We start from the raw sequence: 17,306 nt of genomic DNA, 5'->3' as shown, positions 1-17,306 counted from the left end.
ATTTGTCCCTGAGCTGTGAAGGGACAACAGCCACAGCTGCAAGTTGTAACAGTGAAGTTTTAATGAGATATAAGGCAAAAATAACTCACAGCAACAGTGGCCTCCCTGCTGCAGTGCTTCGCTAGGAAGGTTGTGAGATCTTGATCCTTGAAGTTATTCAAAACTTCGTCAAGCAAAGCTTTCAGGAACATGATCTAACTTTGAAGCTCCCTGGTTTTAGTAGGAAGTTAGGTTAGCTGATCTTTAGAGGTTCCTTGCAACTCATAGTCATTTTCCAAAGAGAAGAGTCATAGAATAATTTAACTTTTAAAAGTTTAGGAAAAACCAGTTGTAGTTCAAATGAAAAGTAGTGCCTCAATATATTTAATTTTATGTTGTACAGTAGTTCCCTTCATACCTCCCCTCTTTCAGAAACATTTTTTTTTTCTGTTTTTCTTTAAGTTTTCCAAGTGTGTTTCGTTAGCACCTATCTGAAGGATGGCCAGTGGATTTTGAGTTTGCTATTTCTTCTTTTATTGATCATGCATTTTTCGTAATTCTTCATAAAATTGTGAACTAGCTTGAGTAGGCTGGTAGTTAGAGGGAGCACTGTTGGGAAGTCTTCTCTGAAATGACATGATGAGGGTTCTACAGGGAAACTAAATAGGGCCTCTTTGCCAGGAGCTGTAGTGATAGGATAATGAGTACTGGGTACAAACTGAGAGACAGGAAATTTATGCTGGATATTAGGAAGAAAGTTTTTACTGTGAGGGTGTTGAGATACTACAGAAGGTTGCCTGGGGAGGTTGAGAATGCCCCAATCCTGGCAGCACTCAAAGCCTGGTTGGAAAAGGCTTTATGCAACCTGGTCTAGTAGGAGGTGTCCCTGCCCATGGCAGGGGAGTAGAGCCTAGATAATCTTTTAAGATCCATTGCAGCCTCTTAATAGTCTATGATTCTATGATTTCTAACAGTTGCTTTCTGTATAGACTCATAGGTAACTATTTTTGAATCCTCCTGTTATTTCAGTAAGTTTGTTCCTCACGATATTCCCAAGAAATAAAGCTTATACGATGGAGAGTCTTGCATTGGAAGGGTTTAATTTCTTACTTGGGATGGATTACTTGAGGAAGAGGGGAATTGATCTCATGTTTTGGGTTGTTCCTGTATCTCGCAACACCTTCTTGGGCTAAAGAGCTGCCTGAGAGCTTAGTGAACAGTTTATGTAGGTAAAAAAAAGAAGAAAACACTTAAATATGAGAATCATCCATTGACTGGTAGAGCATTTGGGACCCTGGAGATTGCTGCAAGCTATTTTCTTTTCATCTCCCGCCTTTGTCAGTTTTCACGTGGGGCAGTTTCTACCTGTCCTCCTACTGCTGTGTCCCCAGATTCCTCTTTGGAGAGCAGGACTGTCTTGGAGGGGATGGTGGGCTCCCTGACACTCCTTAGATCTGACTGATTAATTTTGAAGCCATCTGCTTTGCAACTTCACAGCTGTTCATACTGTCAAGTATGCAGTAGCGAGTTACATGGACAGATAATTTTTCCTGGTTGTAAGTATTCGAAGAAAATAGCTAGAAACAAGAAAAGAGCTTGAAACACTCAGCTGTGCCTTCTGCCATAGCACAGGAGTATTGTGTGCATGTACTTGTACATTCCTTTCTGTCCACTCTGCTTGAAAAGAATTGTGTTTCCAAATGCAATTCTTGTAAAATTATTAGGCTTAGTTTACACCATTTAAATTGTTAGCTAAGTTTACCTGAAGGAAGTGGAAGAGTCCTCACATGTGGTGTTCACTTAGCTGAGGTGGTGATGCAATGCTTGGGGACAGCTAAAATTTTCTGCAAGCACTCATGAGAGTGGAAGATTTTTCACTCAAATTGAGGTTGCTTCTGCAGTGTAGGTGCAAAAGCTGCAAAGAATTTGGGCACATGTCTTCAAAACTCATTGGAGAGAACATGCAAATGTTAACCAACTCATTATCACCTTAATGAATTGGGATTTGTTTTCTAAACTCTGTAGGGAATTGCATGTTTATAATTTATTCTTCCTATTCACTACTAAATGTTAATGTCTGTCAGTCATAAGAGTTGAGTAGCCTCAATTGCAGATGCTGTAAGTTGCTGTGTTTGTTTTACTAACCTTTAAGAACTAAGTATATGTTTGAAATATATACTCCTTATTTAGTGTCTAATTTTTTTAATCCATATAGTTACTCCCCTTTTAGTTAATTTCTATTGAGATATCAAAGTTTGAATTAAGTCTGTGGTTTATAATTCTACTTTTTATTTTGAAAATTGAAAATTTTTGAAAATTAAAAAGTTTTGAAAATTGTTACAAGCCTGTTTGAGATTAATTAAAGATGTCACTCTGTGTCACTTTGCTTCCTGTAGTCCTGCCAAACCGAAGAACATAGAGCTGAATTTTAAAACGCCTATGAATCAAGACAATTTAGAAAGTGAGCAGGACACTCTTGAAAAACCAGTTAATAAAACTAACAGCAACATTGCCAACAAAATTTCCTTGTTTGAAAACAAATGTGCTAACCAGAGCCAGAGACCTACTGACATTTCTGCTTCAAAAAATAATGCTGTACCAAGCACATTCGTTGGCAGAGCAAAGCTGAAATTTGGAAAACAATCTAAAGAAAACGAACAGCCTGACAAAACATTAAATAAGCAAAGCAGTCGCCAGAAGTTATTTGAGAATGGCACACTGGAGAAAGAAAGCACTGCAGAGTTAAAAGGCAAAAATGGAGAAATCTTTACCTCATACGAGGATATTGGGAAGACAACAGAACTTAAAGTAAAAGCTGCCATATCCCTTTTTAACCAAAGCAGCAAAAGTGATGCTGGTAGTGTCTCTCTGAAGCAACCAGAACCAGAATTAACCACAGCAAAGAAAGAAAGTTCATCTTTTAAACTGCCTTTGCACTCACCTGTAAAAACTGAAAATGCTCAAGATCCTTTCTACCAAAGAAATTACACAAGGTCAGAATCCCATAGCAACGAAGAAAAAGTGCTGCCAAACACAGAGGCTTTATCACCATGCAATGATGATAAATATCCTCTACCATCTCAGGTTTCCAGATCAGAATTTAAGAAGATGGAAAATGGAGATAAAAAGGTAAAGCCAGGAGATTTGGACTTTGCACCACTGCAGTATGATGACAGCAATCAAGACAGTGTATTGGAATCAGAGCACAACACCAATACGCAAGAGAGCCCAGGGAAAACCTGTAATGGATCTGCTGAAGATGACAGCATTTTTGATTCCCCATCTGACATGAAGAAGTTTGCTGAAACAATAAAAAACTTAGACAGCTCAGTTTGTTTACCGCAGAAGAAGAAGAGGTCAAAGCTTCCCAAGTCTCCAGCACCCCACTTTGCAATGCCTCCCATTCATGAAGACAACTTAGAGAAAGTATTTGATCCTAGTGTATTTACTTTTGGTTTGGGACTGAGGAGGGAAAAAACACAGGATCTGTTACCAGCACAACAAATTAAAATGCAAAGCCTGGAAACAATAGCCAGAGTCAGGCCCAAGCGTGCATCAACAGAGCAAAGTATCATATTCAAAGCTCTGCAGTCATGTAGAGAGGAACCTGCCTTTACTCAGGAAATAAATGGAAAAGAGAACATTGACTGTACAGATGGTGAAATTAAGAGATCACGGCTTGAAAAAAGCTCCCTCTTCTCAAGCTTGCTGTCTTCTAAAGAAAAGTTTTTTAGCTCTTCTGTCACTTCAGGAAATAACACAACAGCTTTTGCAACTGACTCCTCAGGGATGCCTCCTTTACAGCAGGATGTTTCTGGGCCATTCATTATGCCTCAAAAATCTGAGGTAATAAAGATCGTTCAGGAAATGAAACAATGTTTGTCGACCTGCTGAATTACTGTTAATTTTGATTTTGCAATTCAGTCTCTTTCAGATGTGAAGTTTCCAAGTTTTGTGGAGAAGTACCTGCAAGCAGATAGTGCCAAAAAAGAACTAAGTTTACAAATGCCCAGCTATGGCAATCCTGAGAAAAGTTTTTCGAGCTGGTTAGGAACAAGCAGATATGAATCAAATGTGCCCCCTGGTTTATTAGATGTGGATGTAAGTATTGTGTTTTTAAAAAGCTGCCTGCAAAGTTATCCAGCTTTTATGTTTTCGATAGACAATGTGCATATATTGTTTTGTTTCCCCTCTTTGGGATATATATAGATTACAAATACATTGAGGTGAACTTAGGGATGGTGCCAGTTTTATCTGAAAAGGAAAATGAGACTTTTTGCAAATGTGAATGGAAAGCATTTTTTTAATGTCTTTGTACTTGATTTTTTTATTATATTGAAACAAATCTTATGCTAACTTTAATTTTTTATTGCAAATTAGTAGAATGCTTTCTGTGAACTTCAGAAAGCATCTGTTGAAGTAGTCTTTCTTCTCTTCCAACAAGACATTTAGCCATTGTACAGTTAAATAAATAACAGAGCAAATTTTTTGTTTTAGCCCTCTGTTGTATTCCCATGTATTGGCAAAATATATATATATATATATATATATATATATTCTTTAAGAATACTGTAATAACTGGATAGTAGTGATTATTGAAAGTGCTGCTACAGTGCAGGGCTGTCCCTTGGTCTGATTACAAGCCTCTGTTTTTCATGACTGAAGACGGACCTATGTTTTCCCCTCAAAGCAACTTTAATATGGAATATATTTGTAATTTCTGTTTTTAAAATAATGACTCCATGTCCTGTAGTATTTGCTGTTTCTGTTAATGTAAGCCCTTATTGTGACCTGAGAGGAAAACTATAATCAGGAGATCTAAAAACCATGGGAAGAGATATGTTTTCTAAAGTTGAATAGCCAAATGAATGGGACTTGTGGAACTGAAGCATCATGTAAGAAGTTTGAGAAATGCTTTCCAAAGCTAATGGTTATCTGCTATAGCATTTCCACTAAAAGGAGCTCCTTTCTTTGTCACCTTGCAGGAGACAACCATCCGTGGTAGCTTGCAGTTCTAAAATGTTGATTCTTCTCTTATGGGGAAGTTTTCTTAATTAGAGTGGAGATGAAAATTAGAGGGGTTATTTATAGTAGTGTAGATTTATATTACCAGTTGAAGAGGCTTTCTTATTCTGTTGGTCCTGCTTGGATTTAAAAACTTGAATTTAAAACTAAATGTCTAGTACTGTCTTTGTTTTTTGCTACTTAAACTATTTTTCTTGAGTGGGTTTCAATTTTGCAGTAGAGTGTGGAGGCCTGATACAGCAGTGGAGTGTGTACATACCTAAGACTTTAGGCTTCATACCTAACCCATTAGGCTTCAAAGGGTTTCTGGATTTTTGTGGCACTGTTGCTGACTGAAATGTTTTGCTCAAGTTGGGAATCAAAAATGTTTCTGTGAGGTGTACCTACTGTGCATCTTCCACTGACTAAGAAAATGATGATGCAATGGCTAGTGGGTAATGTGAAGGAAAGAGTAAGGGCAGCCCAAAACAATGACTTTGTCATTCCTCAAAACACAGAACAAGTTTTAACTGGAATTGAAGCGCAGGCTAAAAACCAGTCGTGCTTCAACATGTCTTGATGATGCCTGCAAAAACCTGGTGGTGGTTAAGAACTGTCTTGCGACCACTGCCTGCTCTTCATATTAACTACTATGTTCTATTTAATTCTTTGCACGTGTTGCTGCTTACCTATTTAGGGGCAGGATCTGTTTTTGTCTTTTTGTTTGTGTGAATCATTCCTTGAACCGCAGGACCCTGTCCCAGAATGAACACTCCTGTCCTTCTTGGGAAACCAAACAAATAATTTCAATGCTTGCTTTATTTGTTTGAAGGTGACGTGATGCAACCACAACTTTCCCATATATTCTATATCATACAATTTACTGCTGACTTCAACATTGTTTTAGATTTTGTATACCTCCGTGTGTTTTAGTTGTTCTAAATATTTTTATTTTATCCCTTAGTGCTCAGTCTCAGCTCTTTGAGGAAACCTGTTGGAAATTTATTATGCTGGTTAGCTCATACATGTATGTGCCATTATGCATCCTCCATATTTTCATCTATTTCTTAAAAATACACCATGCTTTATGGCTTGACATTTTTAGACATTTAAACTCATCGTTATCATTGTACAGTATGTACTTCATCAGTGGCAGTTTTTAAGGTAGTCTCTTGGTATTGAAAGCTTGGACTATATAGGAAGATGATCAGGATGATTTTAAAGCATTTCAGATCTGAGGATAGTCAGCTTCAGTGAGATGATAATTCAGAGTTTTAAAAAAGTGTATAAATTTATATATTTGTGACAAGGTGCTGATCTGCAAGGTGAAGTAGAGATTGAAGTGGTAAGTAGGTATAGTTAAAAGGTTACCAACTTTTGCTATTCAGAGTATTTTTTTATTTTGTTTTACTAGCCCTTTTTTTATAGCTGAGTGTCTTTATTGAAAATGTTTTTGATTTTGTGGGGGTTTTTTGTGACTTTTTTCTCTTCTCACTGTCTATTAGACACTTCCAAGAAATGGACAAAGTAAAATCAATCCCAGACCTGGCAAGGTAAGATAAATTTTAATAGTTTTAGTGTTCCTTTCTATATTTAAAGCTTAGGAAGATAGAACTATTTGTTACTGGTGTGTTTTTCTGTTTTGTTGGTTTTTTTTTTAACACAGCTGGTGATATACTGTGACTCAGACTGTCAAAAAGCTGGCATTGAAGTATTCCATGATGTTCCAGATTGCAGTTCTTGGGTTCTGTCACCAACAATTTTAGTTAAAGTCATCAGAGGATGGTAAGAGATCGATTTTTACTCTTTATGCAAAGATTTTTACTCTATCCAAGAATGTTTTGAAGCAGAACTGGCATGTGATTCACAGTAAGTCTGGCTTGTAACAATGTAGAGCTGTGAGCAAGAAATAGGGCATTTTACCTCTGCAGCAGGAAGTTCTGAGCTGGAAAACCTATTTTGCTGACTAATTGAGTGAGTGTTACCATCTGTCAGAGTGCAAGATGTCACCAGGCATAGGTGTGGGATGAAATGACAGATTCTGTTCAGCTAGTTTGCTCTTCAACTCCTCTGGACATTAGGGATTCTTGCATAGAAATTGGATTGGGCTAAAAGGCTAGCAAATAAGTTTAAAGCTAGGTCTTACATAATTATTTCATGACCAAAGGATTAGGATGGTGGTGTAGAGATAATTGACTGTTTCTCTGACAAAAGGAGGGATTTTGCTCTAAAAGCTATATTGCCTAAGAGTAATTCAAAGCAAGTTCATCTCCTTCTTTCTTCATAGCATCAAGAGAGGGGCCATTAGTAGTGTGGCTAGCACAGCAAGTTATGCTGTGGCCAGGCTATAATGCAGTCAAATAGCAGGTTCTCAAAAGTAATTATCTGATAGTAAGGTGCAGACACAAGGGCTAGCCGCAGTAGGAGGTACTGGGAAGCAAACTGATTGCTGTTTAGCTTCAGAAAACTGGAACAAAAACCTTTTGATCTCTGTAAACCAGGTTGTGTTTTCTAGCGTGGTCTAGAGGGATTGGGTTTGGGGTTTTTTTCTCCTTCCATTGAGAGCCTGAGCGAAGGGTTTGTATTTGCAGATGCATAAAGTTCTTAATTAGTTATATATTCTCTTCTGCCATTAAAAAAATGAAGTTGTCCTTGTCTTCTGAGCAGTCTTATCATCCTCTGGCACATCTACCCCAGCTCCTGTGGAACTCCAGGCTGTTGTTCACAGGATCCAAGCAACTCGTCCGTTTATACATGATGCAGCAGTCTGCAGTGTCATTGTTTTCTCTGATGTACAAATTGGTTCTGATTAGTATCTCTTATGAAGTCTGGTATTCAGAGACAGTAGTTTTTGCTGCCCCAAATTATCAATTTTAAAAGGTGGAGGAGTTTTTTGTGCAAGTACACTTCAGCAGTAGACATTTTTGGTTTTATCGTTGTTTTTAAAGGTATTACAGAGACTGAAAATGGCTTGCATTAGCAGTGTTGGGTGAACGAGCTGTATTGGGGAAATGGCAAGGGTTTGGATACGGTACTGTGTATGAAACGATTTGTTAAGTGGGATCGTGATTTTTGCATATCACACTTGATTAAGCACCATGAAAAATTAGATTCTTAAAATTTTATTTTAAGCTGGATACTCTATGAAAAACCAAATTTTGAAGGCCCCTCTATTCCATTGGAAGAAGGAGAGTTGGAACTCACAGATATTTGGGGTGCAGGTGCTTCTGAAGAGCAAAGTGACTGCAAGTCTCAAAAGCCTGCAGTGATCGGTTCAATAAGACTTGTTGTTAAGGCAAGTAATACAAGTCAAACATTTTTTTTTAGATCTTAATGTATAGTGATGTTTCATACTGATAGAGAGTGTGATTTGGTCTATTAGAACACAAGTGTAACATGAGCTACAAGTGCATGAAACAATACTCTATGTTGAATTTCTTGTTTAATCACAAAAAGCATGTGGGGCTTTTTTTGCGCTGTAACATCAAGAGGATGGACAGGGTAGGAACAGAACTTGGTGGGCTTTATTGGAATAGCCACCAAAATGCTACATACAGCATATGCTTTGTAGTCTGGTCATTGTCAGGAAAATCATCCCAGAAAACCATCAATAATTTGGTATTTTCAAAATATGGCTTTTTCTTTTTTTCCAATATAAACCAAATTTGCACTCAATACAGACTTCAATGCGAAACACCAAACTTTGCTTTGCCTGTTATGGGCAAACTTACTAGTGAGTTTCACACATGATGGAACATCCTTTCTGTGCACTTTTAACCTACCATTAAGAAGTTACAATTGCAGGTTGCCAAAACAAGCACAAGCTATAAAGTTATTTGAGTAGGAGAGTAAAAAGGAGGAATATATATTGCTTGTAACTACAATTCTTGTTTAAGTTGCAGATCTCTTCAAGGATGGCTTGTTTGGTATTATCTTAGGATTTAATTTGCTAGAGGAGACGTTAACTGATGAAAGAAGATGCATTCCTGCCTAGATGGCAGAAAGTAAACAATGTAAATGCTGATTAGAGATTGACTGACTGTCTTGGTTCAAACAGAGACAGGCAAACTAGCTTAGCTATACTTTTATTATAGGCATCTAATAGCAGTAGTAATTGACAATGGGGGGGAAACAATTTAAAATAAACAGGTGTTTCAAAACTGATTTAGTTATGCACAGTAATTATAGAACTCCCAGCACAGATCAAGTGATTATGGCGATCTTCATTTTTCAGGATTACAGGGTTTGCCGAATTGATTTGTATACAGAGCCTGAAGGGTTAGGAATCGTGACTTCCTTTTTTGATGACACTGAAGAAACAGGGGTGTTTGGAACCACTCAGAAGACTTGTTCTATTAAAGTGCATTGGGGCATGTAAGTATGCGGCTCTGTATGAATGTGTAGTGCAATGACAGGAATTTGGTTTAAACCATTGGTTACACCTGTCAGACTTGCGAGCAGGCTATATTTATTCTAGTCCTATATTTTGGCAGTATATTTGTTGACAGTAGTGTTAGTACATCACTCTAATGCTTCACTCTTGGCGAGTCTGACCTAGAATGTTTTGTTAGAGCTAGATTTTCTTCTGCTTGCTTGCAGTAAATACTGAATAACCCTTGTGTATTTGTAGCCAAGCAATGAGTTTGCCTCTCCTGCTTTTTCTCATTCAGGCAAACTTACCGTAAATGAGGGTGGGGAATGGATTGTTATAATAAGACCACATTTCCCACTTGCTTTCTTCTAAACTTGAAATCATCCAAAGAAGAAAATTTTTGAAGTCCTTCTGTTATAAACTAAGACTTAGTGCTTTAGAGAGTCCGTATGTGACATTTGTTGTATTTCACAGTGCATTTTGATCTGGGTTTTTATGGTGATGTGTAATACAAAGATGTTATGTCGCCTGAAAATACCTGGCTGTCTGAGTTAGGAGGGTAATATTGTGAACCAGGCAAGCTTTTATGAGAAAGGAGCAATCCAGGTGCTGTACCAGTATTAGTTTTCATGGCTTAATAAACAAACTAGTAAATTGTTATGGAAGACATGCTTCAAAGTAGTACTGGAGAAGTATGCAGAAGAGAGAGAGAAGCTTCTTTCAGAAAAAGTGAGACTGGGGCCACTTCCCAGTCATCCTGCAGAACTTCTTACAGGGTGTGCAGATGTTGGTTGTTAGCTCTTATGTTTGGACACTGATAGCACTTGCCTTGCTGCAAATAGTCTAACTATCAAAAACTGCCTATCTGAAGGCAGGTGTTACATATCACTTTTTATAGAAATATGTAAAGCAAAGATGTTTCAAATCTACCACACAATATACAGACATTTTTGTTGTTAGGAAAAGGGTATTTTATCTGAGTAAATATTTATACCTTGATTTGTGGGAAAAAATGAAACATTTTGGTATGTAGGCAAATTTGAAGATGTCCAAATCAGTTGGTTCTTTGACAGGAAGTTATTTCTGGTGAACTGCAACCTCAATCCAAATTACATGTCTCGCAAGAGTAAGGAAATCAGATATGTTATTTGCAGGTTGATTGTTAATTCACTTCATCTATGTCTTCACTTTATTTCTGTCTCACTTAAAAGCTATCTGTGATCAGTAAAATTACAGGTTTTTTTGGAAGAAGGCAGAGCCTGTGCACATAAGTTGTCTTTATTTTACATTAATGTAACAGCATTGTCTTACTAAATCCACATGAACTCTTGCTGTCTTAATATCTCCCTCTTGCATTTGTATCCTTGAAGGAAAGCAGCATAATATTTTCCTTAGGAAGCAAAATACACTATTTTTCAACTGTCTTTTTCGGATATCTGTTTATTAGTCCAGTGTAGAAAGAAGTCACTTCCATGGGAAATTCTGCAGATGGCTGCTGCTTTTTTGCATGTTGCAGAGTTAGGGGGTTTTTTGCCTTTAGTTTACTGGCATGACATAGTTCACTGTGTTGGCAGGTGAGGGAGGCTCTGATTCTGAGTCACCTTGCCATGTGGGTGTGGTTGTATCATCTTAAAGTTTCCCAGTGTTCATGCTTAATTGCTGTTTGTTAAAAGCTGCCAATAAAAATGAGTCAACACACCTTTATCTTCTGACTGTACTCTCTCCTTGTTCTTCCATATGTGTCAGTTCTTGCAGTGAAGTTAGTCATAGAATCCTTTAGGATGGAAAAGGCCTTATAAGACCATCCTAACCCAAACTGCCATGTCCACCACTAAGCCATGTCCCTAAGCACCACTACTGCGCATCTTCTAAATACCTACAGGGATTGTGACTCCACCACTCCCCTGAGCAGCCTGTTACAGTGATTGACAACTCTTTCAATGAATTATTTTTTCCTAGTCTCCAGTCTAAACCTCCACAGGTGCAGCTTGAGACCACTTCCTCTTGTCCAGTCACTACCTGCCTACTACCTCCTTTCAAGGCAGTTGTAAGGAGCAATGAGGTTTCCCCAGAGTCTCATTCTTTCCAGGCTGAGCACCTCCAGCTCCCTCAGCCATTCTTATTAGACTTATGCTCCAGGCCTTTCACGAGCTCCAATGTTCCCTTCTAGACATGATCCAGTCCCTCAATGTCCTTCATGTAGTGAAGGGCCAAAAACTGATCCTGAAACACAGGATTTGAGGTGAGGCATCATCAGTGCTGAGTACATGGGGACAGTCACTGCCTTGGTCCTGCTGGCCACACTGTTGCTGACACAGGCCAGGATGCCATTGGCCTTCTTGGCCACCTGGGCACACACTGGCTTCACAATAACTGCTGTTGACCAGCACCCCTAGGTATTTTTCTACCAAGCAGCTTTTCAGCCACTCTTCCCCAGTCCTGAAGCACTGCTTGGGAATGTTGTGACCTGGCACTTTCCCATGTTAAACCTCATCCCACTGGCCTTGGCCCATTGATCCAGATCCCCTTGTAAAGATTTCTTACCCTTCAGCAGATCATCCAGCTTCTCCCACCTAACTTATTGTCATCTGGAAAACCGCTGAGAGCGTACTTAAACCCCCTCATCCAAATCATTAATATTAAGGTATAAAGAGTAATATTAAGAATTTACCCCAGTACTGAGCCCTTGGAAGTACCATGTGTGACCAGCCACAAGCCAAGGGCTTACTGAGTGCTGTGAATACAAGGCACACAATGTATCAAACATTTAGCTACTGACAGTAATAAAACTAAAGCACCTTGCTTGTTTCTTGGAGCCATGTGTCTGCAATGAAACTATACCAATTTGGGCCAGTTTATATTAGCTTTAAAGGGAACAATGATCTTGTTCCCAAAGTAAGCATATTGTCTTGTTCTTTACTGTTCAGAAATGTTCTGGGGATTTTATGTCTTACTTTTGTCCCTCCACCCCTCTACTTTTAGATGGCTTCTTTATGAAGAACCTGGTTTCCAGGGAGTCCCTTTAATGTTGGAGCCTGGTGAATATCCTAATTTATTATTCTGGGAGAAGAAGGAAGCCTACATTAGGTCCATGAGACCCTTGAAAATGGTAAAATACTGCTATTACTTAGAAGTTAAATAACCAATGTTAATGTGTTAGGAATAATGTGTTAAGGTGGTTATATTTTCCAAGACTTAAAAAAACCTAATTCTTTTTAAAAAACTAAGATTTTTAGTCTATAAAATTCTTGAACATACAACATCTGATTGCATCCATCTCTGCCATTTATTTTCACTTGCACTCTTTAAGGAATATTTCACCTTAGTCCTTTTTGCAAGGAATTGATGACTTTTAGAGATATCTACAAGTTTTTTAAGTCATAAACAGCTTAATTTTTTCTTCTTTTTTTCTTCCTTTTAACAGGGTGGTCGCAAAGTTGAATTCAGTGGGGAGCCAAAGGTAAAAGTCAGTATGTGTTGATTGTCCAGAGCTGTTTTACAGCACATGAACTACACGTGGGTAGATAAGTATGCTTTGATTGGATACCAGCTACTGATGCTTTACTGTAGTCCTTTTGTGTGTGACCACACTGTGAAAATACAACTTCTGTTACATTTCTGCATCCATCATATGCATAAATGACAGTATTAACAGCAATCCAGATGATGCAGATGGGTAATCAAAGCTCAAGCCCTCATGTTGCATCTCTAGTGGAAAGGCCTCTTGTAGAGGAGAAAGAGATATCCTGCTAGTTGGTTTCATCATTTTGCATTCTCTCTCTATGTGCCCATGCTAAAGAAACTGTCTGTTGTCAGAATTCATCATCCTCCCTGCAAATTTTCTTGCATTTCATTTCTACTCCAGGTAATTGTTTATGAGAAGCCTTTCTTTGAAGGAAGACATGTGGAAATAGAATCAGAGGTCTTTATGCTTGATGACAAGGAATCAGAAGACAAGACAAGACTTCCACTTACATCAGTGGGATCCATGAAAGTACTGGGAGGAGTGTAAGTGTGGAAAAGTGGCATTTACCCTTCAGCTGAAGTAGTAACTCCATAGGCAAGAAGTTGCCGTGGACAAATCCAGTCCCTGTTTATTTTGTTTTTGTAATTTTTGGGTTGAGGTATACCCCAGGGTTAAATTTGAAAATATTCACAGCAAAAGAATAAATATTAGATATCTATATCTGCTCCATGAAAACATAGAGTGGCACTTGTCCATTTTCACATGCAGACTGTGTTGTTGTTGTTGTTCAGTTGGGTTGCTTACGAGAAGCCTGGGTTTGAAGGCCACCAGTACTTGCTGGAAGAAGGAGCGTATCAGGATTGGACAGACTGGGGGGGCTACGATGAGGAGGTGCAGTCCCTGCGACCAATTGTTGGTGTAAGTTCCAAGAACACCTAGTAGGCATCTCCTGAGTGCTCTGAGATGTCATGTGGCACTTTCCTTATGGTGCTCCTCTTTGTTTTAACAGGACTTCACAAGCTCCCATATGATAATGTACAGTGAAAAAGACTTTGGATCAAAGGGTTCCAATATCAACGTGTTAGGTATCATTTCCAATTTGAAAGACACTGGATATGGGCTGAGGACACAGTCTATAAATGTGCTAAGTGGCGTGTAAGTGATATTTTTATTCACTTTCATTTTAGGTATGCTGGTTTATATAGAAATTGATGGTGTTTGCAGATGTTTTTCAGGACTCTGACTTACTTCTATGTGGAGTCTTCAGATAAAATGTGAAAAGTAAAGTTTTGGTGAATACATACAGTAAACTGTCTTTCTTCTTATAATAAGATAACATGGTCCTAGGAAGCATTGACTTTCTGATACACAGAGTATGAAAGCATGAGATGAGACTTCATCAAGAGAGGAAGAAATAGCTTGTTCTTGTGGTTGCATTTGTTTGAAGCATTTCAACAGCAAAATTGTTACGGAAATAATTTCCACTTTAAAAACCAGTTTTCAGGCTTCTTGCATTTGACCAGAGGTAAATTCCTTGCTCTTGTGTTTTAGAGATAACTTTTACTATGCTCACTAATACCTTCTGATACTAGGGAGAGTAACTGTTCTGAAAATTAACATTGCTTTTGCAGTGAATCCTGTAGGTTTAACAGTGGTTTAGTGCTGCAGTGTTGGTTTTTATTGTTTGTTTGGGGTTTTGTTAAACATATGGTTCCCAAGAATCTGTATTAGCCCTGGCCATTAACAAACCACCTCTTAGTGCCACGAGTGCTATCACATGCAGTTGATCAGCTGATAGACTTTGATTAGTCGAGTCTATCAACTGCAGATTGAGTTTCACAGCCTTGCAGACTGTATCAAAGTATTTTGGAGATGCAGACAAGTATTAGCAATCATGGCTGCAAACACACAAGATTAACTAAAGTACCAGAACCAAAAAAGCATGAGATGTACAGTCTGTCTCCCTGCCTGGTATGCATGCAGGTGACTTGCTGGAAGCTCTGCCTTACCCAGCCACACCCAAAATCTTTCCCTGTGTTATCTGTGCTACATCTCTCCAAGTTTTGTCTGGATAAAGGTTGCAGAATCAAGCTTGGTGAATTCCAGAGGAATGTTTTCAATTTCTATATGAATATGGTGTGACAGCAGGTTTTTTTCTGCCGGGTGACCTTTGAAGCCACTGTGCTCTTTTGTCTTCTGTAATATGCAAGAGCGATTCCTGGGAAAGAGTCATCTCTGAAGGCTAGGAAACAAATTGTGGGTTACCTATCATGCCATTCATGTAATTGTTCTAGTAAATGTGTCTCTTGCATCTGAGATAGGAATCATACATGAGTTTGAGCATTCTAGTAATTAAGAGTGGCTTTAAAACTGATGGCAGAGGTGGCTAGAAGTCTTTATGAACAAAACTTGTACTACAGACTCTGCTGCCACTTCTGTAATCTCACCTTGTAGACTCCAAAAGATGTAATTTGTAGCAATAAGCTTTTAAAAAATTCAGATGCATTGCTCATAACAGGTGGCTAGCACTCAGCTCCTAAGAGCTCCTAAGTCTTGTACAACCACTCTGTTTCCAGAGAGGTTGGGAGTGTTTGGGGGTTTTGTGGTGATCTTACTAAATGCTAAAATGTCAGAAAGCTTGAATGATCTGTGTGAAGTCATGTTTGGCAGTGCTTTATTTTAAGTGTTAACTGTCTGTTCAGGTAGAAGGTTTTTTCATATCTTTCCTTCCAAGAAATCTGTCACAGGGCAATGAATAATCCATTGAGCAATTTCCTGAGCTGTTTAGGTTGTAATGGAGATGATGACATAGTGAACTGTGACAGATTCAATAAAAGCTTGTCATAATATTTTGAAGTAACCTTCCTGGTATTATATTGAAAACACTTAATTAAAATAAGTCAAAAATTTAAGAAGCCCTCAACCTTTCATTGCGATTTTTAAACTACAGGTATCTGGGGTAAGCAGTTAGAGCAGTAAGATAACAGATGATCTGTATTTCCCACATGATTAATTTGATTGCTCTGTAGTTTAAAGGGTATATCAAAGAAAAAAAGCTTGACACTGCAGTGCACAGATACTATGGAACAAGTTCTGAGTTCAACTCTGAACTGTATTGTTTGAGACAGCCCAGCTCTGCATTTGTGGGGGTAACTGTTCAATTTTGGGGTAATTCGGCACTAGCTGCCTTAAAATTTCCAAATTTCAAAGTGTTTCTAAACATGTTAGAAATCCAAGCAATATTTTCGTGTCTTTGCTAAATCCATTGTAAAGACATCCTGAAAAACATATCCTAAGGAGATGACAATTGACTTCTTGAAAAATTAGAATGTACTTCTTTAAAAATGAAAATGTTTTGCTCTTGAGCATTTTTTGGAGACTGGCCAAACATAAAATTCAAAAATTATTTTTCTGCCATTAGGGTGGGAGAAAGCAATCCAGGCTGCCTGAAAATAGGAGGGGCCTTTCTTCTTTTAAGTAGGGTTTGAACTTTACTTCCAAACTGGCAGAATTTGAAGTGGCGGAAAATGGAACTATTTACTAGCAACAGGTAACACCCTTTACAAGTTCAAGCAAGTACTAAAATCAAGTGTTGTATATTTTGGTTTCCCCTCTGCTTAAAAACTTCTTCAAGCTTTTATTTAATAATGATCAAAATCACAGGAACTGCATGTTTGAAATGTGCCTTTTCTTTATCCATAAACACACTAGACTTTTGCCAGACCTCCTGAAGAAGCTCTTGTCTTTTTGTTGATTCCCTTTGAACTTGCTGGAAGAATTTTCCCAGATTTGTTTATTTTATATAGTCATCTGTTTACTGTGGTTGTGTTATCAGCCTGGTTTTCCCCTAGTTTTCAAGTAATTAATCCACAATGCAGATTGGGTTGCTGCTAGAGTATGTATGGATAGTGAGTGATATTAAGGAAATAATTAGGTAATGAGTGGTTCACATACAGAAACCAGGAGGTAATAAATTTAACCTAGATGCACTCAGGAAGGTAACATGAGTGAAACTAGAGAGACAAAGTACCAGAACAAATCTTCACTGGGAGCTGAAAAGGGCAAGTACCCTTGGTTACCCCACTGCAGAGCACTTCAAACAAAGCTTTAACTTCTCTGTATCTCTGAACTGATGTTCAGAAAAAAATCTTTAAAGGAGTCATAAAATTAAAGCTTGCAAGTCCCTGGGATACTAAGAATCACAGTCACAAAGGAGCATGATGGACCCGTTTTCTCTCTCCTATAAATAGAATTTTATCACCTCATTCTATTTGTTAATTATTGTACAAATCTGCAAGTGCCAGTTTGGCACTTTCTGACCTCCCTCCTAAAGTCAGACAAGGTGAGTTCTGGGCTAACTGAGGGCAAATCTGATTTTTGGTGAGTTACCCATGTCTGGATTATTTTCTTGGCTGTACTTTCAGACCCTGTTTGGAGCTGCACTTCCTAGATGTCTTACATAGAGGATTTTGAAGAAAGATTCTC

At 38.3% G+C, this 17,306-nt stretch overlaps 1 protein-coding gene across 4 annotated transcripts in view; it reads left to right on the top strand.

The window, feature by feature from the left end:
- Positions 1 to 17,306, top strand: part of CRYBG1 (crystallin beta-gamma domain containing 1) — a 95,942-nt gene that overhangs the window by 58,634 nt on the left and 20,002 nt on the right. For all 4 annotated transcript variants that reach the window (XR_007777040.1, XM_030235573.2, XM_018917822.3 and 1 more), the window contains 11 exons: positions 2,376 to 3,825; positions 3,904 to 4,080; positions 6,489 to 6,536; positions 6,650 to 6,768; positions 8,116 to 8,278; positions 9,218 to 9,357; positions 12,338 to 12,464; positions 12,780 to 12,815; positions 13,221 to 13,363; positions 13,613 to 13,739; positions 13,831 to 13,976. Coding sequence is in view for 3 of the 4 variants with exons in the window: in XM_030235573.2 (XP_030091433.1) it covers positions 2,376 to 3,825; positions 3,904 to 4,080; positions 6,489 to 6,536; positions 6,650 to 6,768; positions 8,116 to 8,278; positions 9,218 to 9,357; positions 12,338 to 12,464; positions 12,780 to 12,815; positions 13,221 to 13,363; positions 13,613 to 13,739; positions 13,831 to 13,976 (2,676 nt within the window). In the remaining variant the exon portion in view is untranslated. The remainder of the gene's footprint in view (positions 1 to 2,375; positions 3,826 to 3,903; positions 4,081 to 6,488; positions 6,537 to 6,649; positions 6,769 to 8,115; positions 8,279 to 9,217; positions 9,358 to 12,337; positions 12,465 to 12,779; positions 12,816 to 13,220; positions 13,364 to 13,612; positions 13,740 to 13,830; positions 13,977 to 17,306) is intronic.

The sequence above is a fragment of the Serinus canaria genome, chromosome 3 (genome assembly GCF_022539315.1).
Source record: "Serinus canaria isolate serCan28SL12 chromosome 3, serCan2020, whole genome shotgun sequence".
Classification (NCBI taxonomy): domain Eukaryota; kingdom Metazoa; phylum Chordata; class Aves; order Passeriformes; family Fringillidae; genus Serinus; species Serinus canaria.
This window is presented reverse-complemented; position numbering and strand designations above follow the sequence as displayed.